The 13,854-nt window shown below is 38.6% G+C and overlaps 1 protein-coding gene across 1 annotated transcript in view; it reads left to right on the top strand.

Moving 5' to 3' along the window:
* The first annotated feature begins 9,456 nt into the window (after positions 1–9,456).
* The window catches only part of LOC141813042 (uncharacterized), a 34,479-nt gene continuing 30,081 nt past the window's right edge, over positions 9,457–13,854 (top strand). Inside the window, exons 1-10 of the mRNA XM_074700951.1 lie at positions 9,457–9,593; positions 10,017–10,122; positions 10,243–10,311; positions 10,414–10,468; positions 10,575–10,622; positions 10,721–10,878; positions 11,034–11,272; positions 11,521–11,611; positions 11,691–11,819; positions 12,083–12,236. Coding sequence (XP_074557052.1) covers positions 9,457–9,593; positions 10,017–10,122; positions 10,243–10,311; positions 10,414–10,468; positions 10,575–10,622; positions 10,721–10,878; positions 11,034–11,272; positions 11,521–11,611; positions 11,691–11,819; positions 12,083–12,236 — 1,186 coding nt within the window. The remainder of the gene's footprint in view (positions 9,594–10,016; positions 10,123–10,242; positions 10,312–10,413; positions 10,469–10,574; positions 10,623–10,720; positions 10,879–11,033; positions 11,273–11,520; positions 11,612–11,690; positions 11,820–12,082; positions 12,237–13,854) is intronic.

The following is a 13,854-nucleotide window of genomic DNA, read 5'->3' as shown; positions in this document are numbered from 1 at the left end:
CATGGCGGAAGGCCTGGCTGCTGACGTGGTGTTAGAGAGCGTACCATCGACGGTGAGATAAAGGCAGAGGTGGTCGATCCACGAGCACAACATGAGATCATGCTCGAGCGTCTCGTGCAGAACCTCAATCCACAACTGCTCGCCTTCGGCGTCGATGTAAGTTGTAAGGGTACATCAGCGTGGAGGACACATCCGGTTGTGGCAGTCACGACCGAGGACGACCATGTCGATGACTACACCTCTGGGGGTGAGGGTCTGGCCATAGAGGGAGTGGTCATGGCCGCGAGTGGAGGCTTGCACGTGAGACATTAGGAGCGAGACTGCATTCGTGGAAGAAAATAAAAAAAAGAATAGGTTTTCTAAAAAATTCTCTAACTCATTATCGATTAAATCAACGTAACACAATTAAATTTGGTTCAATCATAACTTGATCAAATCAAGCCCAAATTAATCTCAATTTGGACCAACATGCTCCTTATCCCTGCGCCTACTTGATGAATTTTATTCGACCCTAATCCGATTTTAATTCAGCATTTTCACTTTGTGTCCAATTTGTACTTAATAAAATTTATAATTGTACAAAATTTAGCCTCCTCAACTTTCATTTATAAAGTTGCACGTATGGGCTGGGCAATAACCTAGGATAACCCATACATGCATCTGTCCCTGTGTATGCATATATACATACATATATAGGGTGAACAAACCGCAATCTACTCGAAAAGTACTTAACATAAAAATATGATGAATGACCCATAATTCATCCAGTGAGGTGACTCACATAAGAATAGGGTGAACGACCTATAATCCACCCAATGAGAAAAATCATTTCAATTTAGCCGAAGCAACACACAGAAAGACTCGAAAGTCCTTTTTAAACCGCAGAGCAAATGCTCTATATTTATAAAAAATATTTTATTATAACTTGGTATAAATAACATCATAACTTTTATAAAGTATAGAACTGAAGTTCTATGGCACAAGGGTTACACTTGTTTCTCCATTTATTTAGTTGAGAAGCTACTTAATTTCTTACAAGTGTTGAACTGAAGTTCTCTCATATTTTTGAGTTATAGGAACTATTTTAATGTAATTATCTATGATATTAGTCCACTCTTTATTTCTTATAATAAATCAAGTTGTCCCCTGTAAGTTTCATTAATAAATTTTGATAGGGTATAACAATTTGATAAACAAGAGTATAAAAGGACAAGCACACATAAAGTATACGATCAAGTAATAAAAATATATAGGAGTATGTAATTAATTTTCTTCTGTAAGACAGAATATACACCTTAAATAATTTATCACTAATATTTCCCTAATCAAGGCCTAATTTAAATTTTCAATACAAATATTAATTATTTTTCTATCATCATGCACCAATTTAATCAATAGGAATATTTAAATCATAAAGTATAAAGCTTAATCTATTTCCTATCTCAATAGTATGCAAATGGTAAATCATTTTTTTTCTTTATTTTTGTGGTGGTATATCTAATCATGCACAATTATTATTATAGGTAAACAAGCAAACAATCTCCACCTAAATCGAAGAGTCTAAGCGCGCAGGCTACTATGTAGCGTCGGTGGCATGATGACTGCGGTGCTGGCAATCATAGCATAAGATAATGGCGGTAGTGGCTATCAACGACGGAGGCAGTGGCAACGATGGCAGTGGCACTGGCGGTGACGACGACAAAAGGATTCGTGAGTAAGAAAAGAGGTGGGTTGCAGTTTAGGGTTAAGGAGAGAATAAAAAGAGAAGGAAGAAGAAATCATGGGAAAGAGAAAAGTTCGAGTGATTAGATTTTAATCACCCTTTTGTAAAAAGGTTCAAGAAGTTTTAAAAATTACAACTGCATCCCTTTCTTTTATAATTAAAATTTTTTTTATAGATATAACAGTAAGACTATATTAGAATTGTCAATTGCAAGTATAATTGCTATCCCCCCATGGCAATTATCTGAAACAATATTTTCAACAAACTGAGCCCAAATGTTTTATCTAAGTAACAATATTTTCAACAAACTGGAGGCTTGAGTAGTTAAATGGAAGCATTTCCAATTGACTAGGAATATATTTTGTTGTCATCCAATTCACTTATGTGCATCTAGTTGAATGGAGTCCTTTGCCAAGTCACTAGAAGGCAACCTAAAGTGATTTGTCCAAGAATTTTTATATAAGCTCTTAAAGAGATTTTGGATGTTTTAAACTTATTATAAACATCCAAAATCTCTTGTTCTCATACTAATAAAATGACCAAAAGCATCCAAAAGTTTGAAGAAAGATTAGAATGTTTCAATTATCAAACTCTTGGTATTTTAGTCTCTCCTTTTGCTTTCATTTTATTAATTAGGGAAGAGGTTCATTTCATTAATTAGGGGAGAGGTGAGGCAAGCTTGTGATAGCTTGTGAAATAATTTTGGTTTGGTCAAGATACATTCTTGCTTGTAGAGGTTTGCCTCACTACCTCTTACGAAGACTTAGTTTATTAGAAAATAATCAAGGGTGGTGCACCAAGTGTGTCATAAGCTAGGGGTGTCAAAAATGAACCCACCAACTCGACCCAAGTCGACATGAAAAATATTGGATTAGGGTTGGAGATTTTCGGGTTCAGGTTGGATTCGATTTGGGTTTGGGTTGACCTAGATTGACCTAAATTTAGAGTTAAGGGTTTTTTTTGGTTAAATCAAATTTTATTTTAAAAATTAAGATACTTTATGTACATCAATATCAAAAGTTAGTATGACAATGATGAAGTATTGAGATAAAAGTGAAGAACTATCAGGGAAAATAGAAAAAAAAAGTCTTTTAATTGGGTCGTCGGGTTATTCGGGTTAGTCGGATTATTCATATTCGGGTTAAGGTTTTCAAATTGAGTTCAAGTTCGGGTCGAGTTTGGGTTGAGATTTTTTTGTAATATCCTTTCTTCGACCTGACCCAAACCCACCCAATCCACTCAAATTGACACCCCTATGATAAGCCATGAAATATGGGTGGAATCTCTAAAGCACAAAAATCTTTATTGTTAGCATTGTGTTTTACCTTATTACTTATATTTCTATTTGATATATATACTTGATACAACCATTGCATATGAACACAATTGTACTATTAATTATTGTGTGAGAAATTGACAAATTAAGTGTTTTATCTATTCACCCCTTCTAGTCTAAATTCTACATAAAGTTCGCATAGCCTTTCAAAATAGCATTCAAGCTTGACAACTTCACAAGATGAAATTTTCACTTGCTTTATGCTTGTCTTCAATACATTTCTTCAAGCTTTGTATCATCCGATATTAAAATTGCAATCAATTGGCTTAAAACATAAATCGATCTATAATTATGGTTAATTATGGAAGATCAACATAAATCGGGAACCTATAAGGTAACATGCACTATGAGTTTATCCAAAAGACATAAAACGAGTTTGAGAACTATATTCTCAGATCGAGAGAGATTGAGTCTAGTTGGACTAGACGAAGGGCAAATACAGAAGATATTTTGTTGGAACGGAAGTGCGGATGAGCCTCGTCTTTTGAAGACAAAGTGGACCCTCTTTGGTTTAATTATAAACCAAATTGGTTTGATTTTAATTAAAAGGTGGTTTTATTTTGAACTAATATGGTTTGGTCTTAAATCAAACTTAAGGCTAGTGGTTTGGGTTTTAGGCTAATGGATACAGGTTTTAGATTCGCGAATCAAACTCGTTAGAGATCTATAAATAAATCTAGATGGAAGAGAGAATTAATGAATTGGAAAACCAAAGGGTTAGGTTTTTCCTCTTCTCCTCTTTCCCCTCCTTGCCGCTGCCTCTCTTCCTCTTGCTGCCGCCCCTCTTCCTCTTGCCGTCGCCGACCACCTTTGGTGGTGTCACTGTCGGCCAACCACCGGCCTCCCTCCACTGGCCATCCATCGCCCGAAGTGGAGTGGTTGTCGGTCATAGCTGGCAGCACACCAAGGAGTGCTGAACAGCAAGGTGTTGTTCCAACTGAGGGATTTTCTTTCGATGCTTTGGCTGTTGTTTCGATGAGCAATTGTTGTTGTCAGATTTCTGATGCCATTAGGTCTACTGTTTCTTGTCGGCAGCGAGCCTTCCTGTTGGTGCAATTTTGCCTCAAGTATCAGTTGGTTTTAATCTTTGGCTAAATAAGTTTAAGTTAGGCAATGTTGGTGATCTAACATGTGTGATTTGAGTAAACAGGAAAGTCCAAGTTTGAAGTCTTGGCAATTGGTGAAGTCCTGGAGGTGCGACCTCTTGGCAAATGGTGAAGTCCCGAAGGTGCGGCCTCTTGGCAAACGGTGAAGTCCCGGAGGAGTGACCTCTTAGCAAAAGGAAGACTTAGCATGACAAAGCTAAGGGAAACATCTCAAGCAAGTGCAAGGATGAGGAGTCGTGGGCTCGAAAGCATCCAAGGAGGGCACGAGACTTGTGGAAGATGTTTGAAGACGTGAGTCAAGGCTAAAGATGAAGAAGGAAGCTGAAAGGTGAGTTTTCAGCTTCATCAGTCGACTGGTGATGACATCAGTCGACTGGTATCTTGATCCAAAACACACAGAAAGATCAGTTGAATGAAAAAGCAGAGACCAGTCGCCTGTTCAGTCGACTGGATGAGTGATCAGTTGACTGGTTGAGTCATCAGTCGATTGGTATTCGAACGTTAGGGCTGACAACTGGAGAATTAATGCAATATATAATAGCCATTGGAGCACACCAGTCGACTGGTCATGAGACAGTCGACTGGTGTCGAGAATATAAAAAAGACAGATTTGAGACAGAAAAGCAGGGTTCACTTTCTCATTGTTGTAAGCTCTGTAAATCTCTCATACTCTTCCTCCAATCTTCTCTATACATCTGTAAGAGGAAGAGATCTAGGGAAAAGGTTTTCTCCACCTTCAAAGTTGCTTTGAGAAGGAGAAAGTTCATAGTGAAAAGTACTGGTGGTGTGTGTGGATCCTTGGATTAGTCACATCGAGGAGGTGGATATCAAGTAAATCGAAGGGGTTAGCATTATTCTTGTATTGTGCTTTTGCTAACATATTGTAGGCAAGATTGAAAGTTGCTATTCACCCCCCTCTAGCAAACGCAACGGTCCCAACACTTTTGACCTCTGAACAACGGCTTTATCGTTTCCATTCAGTTTGTTTCGTATCGTCGGATTGCTTTGAGCCGCTAGATACCGAATCGAACCATGAGTTCTCTCTCGAATTGCTTTGTCTTCTTCTTTCGACTAGTATCGAACCGGAGATACGACATGTGATTTAGTGAAGTCTTCTCGCGGAGATCTCAACGTGGATACGAGTAGAGATAACTTTTCTAAAGGTTGCTAATTGATGCCGTTTTCGCTTCACGTCATCCAATAGGTATAATTTATTTATGTTGTCTATTTCTATGATTATGCTTGCACGTGTGTGTATCCTTGTGTGTATTTGATGCACGTGCTATAATAATTTAGATTATTATGCTTCCGTTGCTTGTTTATCAAAATAAAAATTTTAAACGCATATAGAGAAACTCAGCACTCGACTGGTCGACAATTGAAGAATATATATCTGGCTGGCCTAGGAACCTAGGGGCTTGATTGGTAGAAGACCAGGAGACTATGTATCTAGCCGAATCAAGGACTCGGGGGCTTGATTGGCCAACGACCGGGAAACTAAGTATCTTGCTGTGTTAGGGATTGAGGACTCGATTGGACGAGAACCAGGAGAATATATATTCGACCGGGCTAGAGACTTAGGGGCTCTACTAGCTAAGGACTAGAATTCCAGGATTACTGGGTCAGGGACTCGGGGACTCAACTGGCCAAGGACCAAGAGACAAAGTATCCCGTTAGGCTAGGGACCCTGGGGCTCGACTAACTGAGGATCAGGAGAATATATCCTAGGCTAGGAACTTGGGGGCTTGACTAGGGAGGGCCAAGAGACTATGCATCTGGCCGAGCCAGGGACCTAGGGGCTCAACTAGCCAAGGCCCAGGAGACTATGTATTCAACCTGGCCAGGGACTCGGGAGCTCGACTAACCAAGGACCAAGAGACTATGTATTCCGTTGTGCTAGGAAACTGGGAACTTCAAGTGTAGGGACCCCAAATGATGATTTTGTCAGGCGCATGAACCCTGATGATGATTTCGCTGGGCGTAAGGACTCAGATGATGATTCTATCTAGCATAGGGACTCGGAGACTTCTCATAGGGATCTGGGGGTTCGACCAGCTAGGGACTGGGAGAATAACTCGATTTCTCGACTTCTAAATGCCTGTGAAGTCATGAAGAAAATAGCTTAATCCCTCGACTCCCGAATGCTTGTGGAGTCGGAGAGAGAATAATAAATGGTCAGATTTGATAAAAACGGTGAACAATGAGTCGATCCCATGAGGAGAACAAATATCGCACCGATCTGAAGACTCGAAGGTCTAGAGGAGATATAAAAATCCAAAAATTTTAAGAAGTGATTAAAGAAAATGATCAACTAAGTTTATAATTAGTAAATCAATAAAGGACAACCTGATGTATGAAACTCCTGCCAATACAGGATCCTGGGGAATGGTTGAACTACATTGGATCTATTGTATGCATCCTTACCTTGCATTTTGCCAGAGACTATTTTCGCCACTTGAACTCATGACCTCAAGATCATGGGACAATAACTTTACCATTGTGTCAAAGCTTCCCTTCAAAATTAGTAAATCAATAATATGAACAAAAATTATAAAAGGAGTTAGGAAGAAGTCCCCATTATCTTGGATAGGTTTGAACTCAATGCCAAGACACTGGAATATCCCATCAAACATTTGAAGAGGATATATAAAAGTCGATCCTAAGACCATGAAGAAGTTGATCCCTACTACTTTCTTCTATTAATTTAATCCACCAAGAAGAATGTTGTGCTGAAGTTGATTACTTTATGAGAAAATTTGTTCATTATCTGGTCCAATGACCTTTGTCCAGGCCATGCACTACCCACTGCCGTTTGATTGAGCCTATCCACTTGGCCATCAATGAATTAAGCTAACCAAGTTTTGAGTAAAAAAGAATACAAAAAACCATCACTATTCATTAAGTTCACACATATATTCCCATAATAAATCAAACAAGATGTGTGCTATTTCCCAAATTGAAGCCAACTGTACATCAGCATGACTACTTGCAGAGCCATCTGGAATGAACTCAAAACAATGAGTGCCAAAAGTAAAAGTGGACTTTTAGTATGAGATTGTGTCTGTGCACAAACAACATAAGAAGAAACTGATGGTGGCCCTTTTGCCTTAAAGAATCGATTGTTGGTGTTGATTGTGGGCCTGAATTTCCAACATTGGCAGTGAAATATGTACAGAAGTTTGGCATCACAGAAAACAGTAATTTCTGTAGGGTAGAAAAATGTGAAGTCCAATGGATAGAAGAATAGAATCATATACTTCTTCTCAATAAGAAAACATTAATGAACCCCTGATCAGAAATTGCTTCGGCACCTTCATAGTTCACATTCACCAAGATTTTTGATACAACCTTGAGCCTGATATCTAGATGGTTGGACTTGAGGATCTCTCAAATAGAAGAAAATCATACAAATCCAATAGAGCATGCTGTAGTCACTAATCAAATCCTAATGAATGTAAAGCCAACTTGTATATGTCTAATGTTGAGGGTCAGAGCAATGAGCACCAAACAAAAGCCATGAGCTAACAAGACAAACCCTTGATGTGGAGGATGGATGCCCATGTTTGTCCTGAAATTATAGACCAACATCTATGATTCAAGTAACAAAAAGACCATTCTCAGCAAAGAATTGAACACAATAGAGATTTTTCGTAATAATGAGGGCAAGAAATACAGATAACCAATGACAGACCTGCTACTTAAGTAGTCCTGAAATGAGGGTCCACTGGGAAACTACCTCGATGTCTCCTCTGACAAACTGCATATAAGTCTAGAGAAAAAGATATAGACATCCTTGTGTATCATTTCTTTAGTAAGGTGAAACATACTTAAGTGTCATTATGCTTTTCTATTTATCCGGTTCCTGGACCATTAGGAAGGGTGTGATAACTATTTCGTTGATCAACGTTATTCTTGTTTGATTCAACTAGATGCGCATCAAGATTATTGCAATTATCATGTTGATGGAACCTATCTGAAGACTAAACCACTAAAGTTGCTAACTTAATGGCACTGTGCTTGCATTAGGAAGGGTGTGATAACTATTTCGTTGATCAACATTGTTCTTGTTTGATTCAATTGGGACACACATCAAGATTATTGCAATTATCATGTTGATGGAACCTATCCGAAGACTGAACCACTAAAGTTTCTAACTTAATGGCACTTTGCTTACATAAGTTCCCAGAAATTAGATTATAATTACTTGGAGTATGATGGAGGATGCCATCGTGAAGATGATCCAATTGAATATGCTAAGTAGCACATTGATCCTCTCTATTTCATAGCTATTTATCTTGTTAAATACCTTGGCCTTGTAAAGCACATTAGAAGGGTGATCAACAAGACATTTTGACCATAGCAGCTAAGGCATTTGCCTCAAGGTATTTTCAGATCCTCTACGAATTCGCTCTCTTTGGCGTTGTTATGTTGGAACCTCTTGGAGCATTGCTACTCCCCTTTCTTGACAACGACTGCAAGCGTTGACAACATCTTATACTGGACACTGGTCTCCTGCCATAAGGCGGTTCACTTGTCCGGTTGCTAGGGGTGTGGTCTATAGGTGGACCGTTCCTCCACGTATTATAGGTAGTTATGAGATTAGTAAGTATGAACCCTTCAAGCAAGACATCTTCACCTCTCATTTATCGAGCAAGTCAACATCCTTGGCGAGGAGGTCCCGTAGGACACATCCAAAGATTGCAGTGTTCCAAGAAGGAACATTTCGTTCAGGCAAATAATCGAACAGGTAGATTGTGCTAACCGGGTTGCTGAATTTGAACCACATATGGACATGGGTGTTCCAGTGGAAGAGGTTGAAGTAGAGGAAGCACCGAGGGTAGTAATAGTGAATAGATCATCAGGTGTCAAAGGCGGAGAGAACGAGGGACCCCAACTTAGAGAAGAGGGAGAGATAGGCGTTAGGATGGACGACGAGTGCAGTGATGCCCTGTGATGGGGACTCCTCCTTAGGGATGTCATGCACATAGAGAGTCTTCTTTTGGCAGGGAAGAGGAAGAGGAGACAGAAATGAAAGGCTAAAGTCTCTTAGGAAATTGACGAGTTCAAGCTTCCACATAATGGGTTACGGTAGAGATAAGGGGGTTGCCACAGGTTGCTTACACGCACGACCATCATTTCGGCACATCAACCGAAGTTGACATGGCGCTCCATCTCCCCTTATATCTTTGCTTCTTGTGTTTAGGCAACGAGAGAGGCCACTAGGGATAGTCTGCCTTGACCAACCTGATTGAGGAGGCAGCGTCTCGGTTTGCCCTCGAACAACCACAGAGATGGCGACAGCTACAACAACCCCCCAATCGTCGCAGAGAAGTCGTAGGGAAGGAAGGTTGTCATTGAACAGTCATGGAGGACGCGAAGGTTACGACAACATAGGAATCGTCGTGGAGAAAGATATGAGCGACCTAAGGTAAGATAGAGAAATTGTGTTTCGCTGCTAGGGTCAGGCTTCAATTGTCCTATCTAGTAAAGTGTGAGGTCTTCGCTCTCTTCTTTTCTCCTCTTCCTCAAGGTCTTCCTTTTCAACGTTGATGTCTTTCGCTCATTTGCCTATAGACAACGTCAAAATGATGTGGCAGGAATCTACCACCGCATCATAGAGCGAAGATGAAGCTTTCTTCTTTTGATGTGGGTGACTCTGTGAAGAATAACACACATTAGAGGGCTCGCTGGAAGTTACCTTGGAGAGGTCCCTCTGAAGCATCATGAGATTGAGAAAGAGAAAAAAATATAGAAGATGAAGAGAATTAGAGTTAGGGTTAATGTAAAAATATACCTCCTTTCACCATTACCTATGCTATTCGTGTAGCTTCATGCTCCCAAACCCTAACAGGTTAAAGGTTAACGGATTACGAGTTGCGAGTTGCGGGTGTTGGAGAGGCAATATTGCTAGAGGTAACATATACCATTATCATTCTTATCAACGAAGCATTCCCCAAGTATCAACATTAGTATCGCAAAATGTTGGTTTGGGCCTTTTGGTTTGCAGCATGCTTATATTCTTTTTTCCCTTTTGGAGAAACATACAAACACAATTGGTTTCTTGTTAAATTGTGCAGGTCAAGTTTCCTATATTTAAGGATCTTACACAATTGCCAACTCCTGTTGGAGCACTCTTATATCCGGAAGTATGTCTGAGAGCTCATTCACATTTGTTTCAAAAATTTACATTTTGGTATTATTGATGTTCCATAATTATTGTTCCTCTTTTCCTTAATATTTCCATGCAGTTTGTTAATCTTCCATTGGTAGATCGGCTAGCTTCTGTCCCTCTTATATCAGCAGGTACATTTTGAGCTTTTAGTCTTTGATTAAAGTCTATGTTAGACGATACACTTTGAATTTAATTTGAGAAAGTAATTGCAGACCAACTAATTCTTGGTTTTTCCAGTTATTGATTTTGACAACACTGATACTGCTTGGAGAAAATATGACAAAAGTGAGGGAATTATCTTTATCACATGTGACATAAAGAGGTTTTATTCTTTGATCAGACAATAAAGAGATTGATTGGTCAAGGATTTTTGTAAATTACAGTGACTTCAAGGGAACTCTTTAAACAATATGGGTGTTCAGAAAGGCTTTTTCAAAAGGTCTTTGAACCCATGCTCCATGTGGGTTTGTTTGCACCAGCAGAGCAATGTAGTGCAGCAGCAACCTTAGCGATGCTATATTACTATATTTTTTCTCATCAGGTGAGTTGTTTCTATTTTTCATGGTTTAGGGTTTTCTGTCATGCATTGTGCATGCTGTCTAACTATGAACAAATGTTTTTTTTTCTTTCATTGTGTACATATGCTGTTTTTGTCTTGGGTGATTTTGACACATGTTGCTCTGTACCATTGTATAGAAAAATTTCGATGCAGTATGGTGTCGTGGAACCATTCAAGAAAAGATTTTCTTGCCATGGCTCGAGTCCATGAGATTAGAGGGCTTAAAATTTTGTGAAAACAAAAACATGACAGGGTTTATTGTAGACGAAGATACTGGCTGTGTTTCAGGACTAGTATGTGGAGAAGAAATATATAAAGCCGATGCAGTTATTCTAGCTGTTGGTATCTCCACTCTTCAATCCACTATTCGCAGCAGGTAAGATAAGATATCTCTATTTGTCACAAGGGGAATATAAAACAAGGGATTGCTTCATGTCTTCCTATGCATTGATTGACTGCTCATCTGAAGTTTTGACTATGTCCCTAAATGTGAATCATAATCCAATGCTAGCATGTATCACATTGTTGCCAGCTTGGATGCCCTATTAGATTCTGCCATTAGTTTTACATTACTAAACCCAATCTCATTCTTTTGCCATATGATCACTAAATTTCATCCTGTAGTTCTGTGCTACAATCACGACAGGAATTCCTTGGCGTTCTTAACCTTGCCACTGTGGATGTGGTCTCTGTTAAATTATGGTTTGATAGGAAGGTGAACATCAGAAACTATTTGTTTGTTTGTGTGCAAATATATATGGTGGTTGAACTTGAACTATTTACGCATTTAATAGGTCAAAATTCCAAATGCAGCCAACATTTGCTCTGGCTTTGATGATTTAATTAGCTGGACTTTGTTAGATTTGAATTCAATATATGATGAATATCAAGATGAGCAAGCAACAGTTTTGGAAGTCGAAATTGTAAGTTCCAACCTTACAAGTTTTGATTATTTTTACTTGGTGAAAATATGCATGCTCGGTGACCCTTAAAACTTGTAAGGGGTGGATAGATAGTGCACCTAATTTTTTGTGTTCGTATGTGACCATTGCCAAGCATGCGTATTCTAACAAAATAAACATACTTGGATGAATAGATAGTAACCTTATTGTGAGTTCCAACCTTACAAGTTTTGATTACCTCATACTATGTTTTTAAAATATCCTTATATCCCTTTTCGTTGCAGTATTATGCCACTCAGCTGTTGGCATTAAAAGATGAGCAAATCGTTGCAAAAGTGGTGGCATATCTCTCTAATTGCATCGAAGATTGCAAAGAGGCCATTGTGGTGCAACAAAATGTAGTCAGACATGCCAAATCTGCAACTCACTTCTTTCCAGGTGAGTCTTTGATACTGCATATATTGAAGTTGCAACAAATATTGTCTAAATCCCTTAGTTTGGGAAGATGATGAAATATGGGATAATTTATACCAAGAACCATCCTGCACACACTTCAGAATCAACCTTCTTTTTCTTTAGTAACTATTCAGGTTATTGCAAGTCCCTTCTTGATGTGCTCAACTTTTCGACCTTTGACAAGAACCAACCTAGTCTATTTTGGTGCTAATGGTAAAGTGCATAATCTTGGTTCCAACATCATGGCATGATTGATTACATGATTTTAATGTTTGACAACAATTTTAAGCCAATTGGTTGGATTTGTGTTATTAAATAGTCATCAATCAATTGATGATGATATCAATTGACCCGTGGAGCATTCAATTAGGCAATCAACTCAAGCAAAAATGCAAACTAGCATGATGTTTTTGTTTGATTCTGTTTTGCCAATTGGTGTATCAGTAGTGGACTACGATGGTAATGTAATTGATTGATACCAAACTAGGAATCAAGAAATAACAATTGACTAGATAAAGCTACTAGAAGTGGTCGAATTCAAACATGCTATAGTGGAGTAGCCGATTGAAGGTAACGGAGCAATCGATTGAACAGTGGATTCCAACCTTAAGAAGGAGCCTATCAAAGAGAGTTTCATGGAAGGTTTTGTCTAACGTTCTTGGGTGGTTTTAGGGTGAATTTTGTTGTGTTTCAGACCCAACCTTGAGTAAGAAAAGTGAAAGCAAACAAGCAATAAGCGAATAAAAGAAAAGCCATTCTTGTAATTGTGCTTTGCATTGTATTCATTATATTTCCTTAAATATTGTTGTGTCTGTAACAATAGGTGGTGCAAGATATTTCTCCACATCTGAAAAAGTATCCGAGAAAGAGAAAGAATAGAGGTGATTCGAGGAGTGATCCACCTTACGAATCATAGGTCGTGGATCAGAATTGGGGATTCCAAACTATATAAATCTTCTTTGTTTTTTGGTTGAGTTATTTTTATTTTTTCCGCTGCGTACTAACTCATTGTAGACAAACATGAAAAGAAAATCGACAAATGACTATTTACCCCCCTTTATTGCATCCAACAATCACATAGTGATACTAAATGTAGGATACTTGATAGCATGCTTGACCTTGGCTAGAAGGCGAGTGGATGAACGATTCACCTAAATCAAAATTCTCTCATAAATACAAAGATAAATCAAACGTTAATTGCATGTTTACTCATATATTGTCGTTTGTGTTAAGAGCATACAATGAAAATATAATGAAGAAACAAAAACACAATGCTAAGTAGATTTAACATGGTTTGGATACCTCATAATCAACTACTACAACTACTATGATGCCTCCTCTAGTGCATCACTCCTGTAAAGGTTCAACTATAACCACCACTTAATAAGATGTAATTGGGGTAAACCTCTCACTTGTAATGCTTTACAATGAATTCACTCCTCTCAACAAGAATGAAATGCAAAGCTAAAGTAAAAGAGAATACCAAGGTTCTTGAGTTGAGTCTTCAACCTTATAAAAACCCTTGGAAAGCTTGGAAAGTTTGAGCATGGTTAACACAAGATTAGAGAGAATTTTAGGATGCTTTCTGTGACGAAAATAA

This window comes from Curcuma longa, chromosome 20, assembly GCF_044706935.1.
Source record: "Curcuma longa cultivar G26 ecotype Majalengka, Jawa Barat chromosome 20, ITB_CL_G26_1.1, whole genome shotgun sequence".
NCBI lineage: Eukaryota > Viridiplantae > Streptophyta > Magnoliopsida > Zingiberales > Zingiberaceae > Curcuma > Curcuma longa.
Note: the sequence above shows the minus strand (reverse complement) of the source record. Positions and strands in the feature narration are given on the sequence as shown.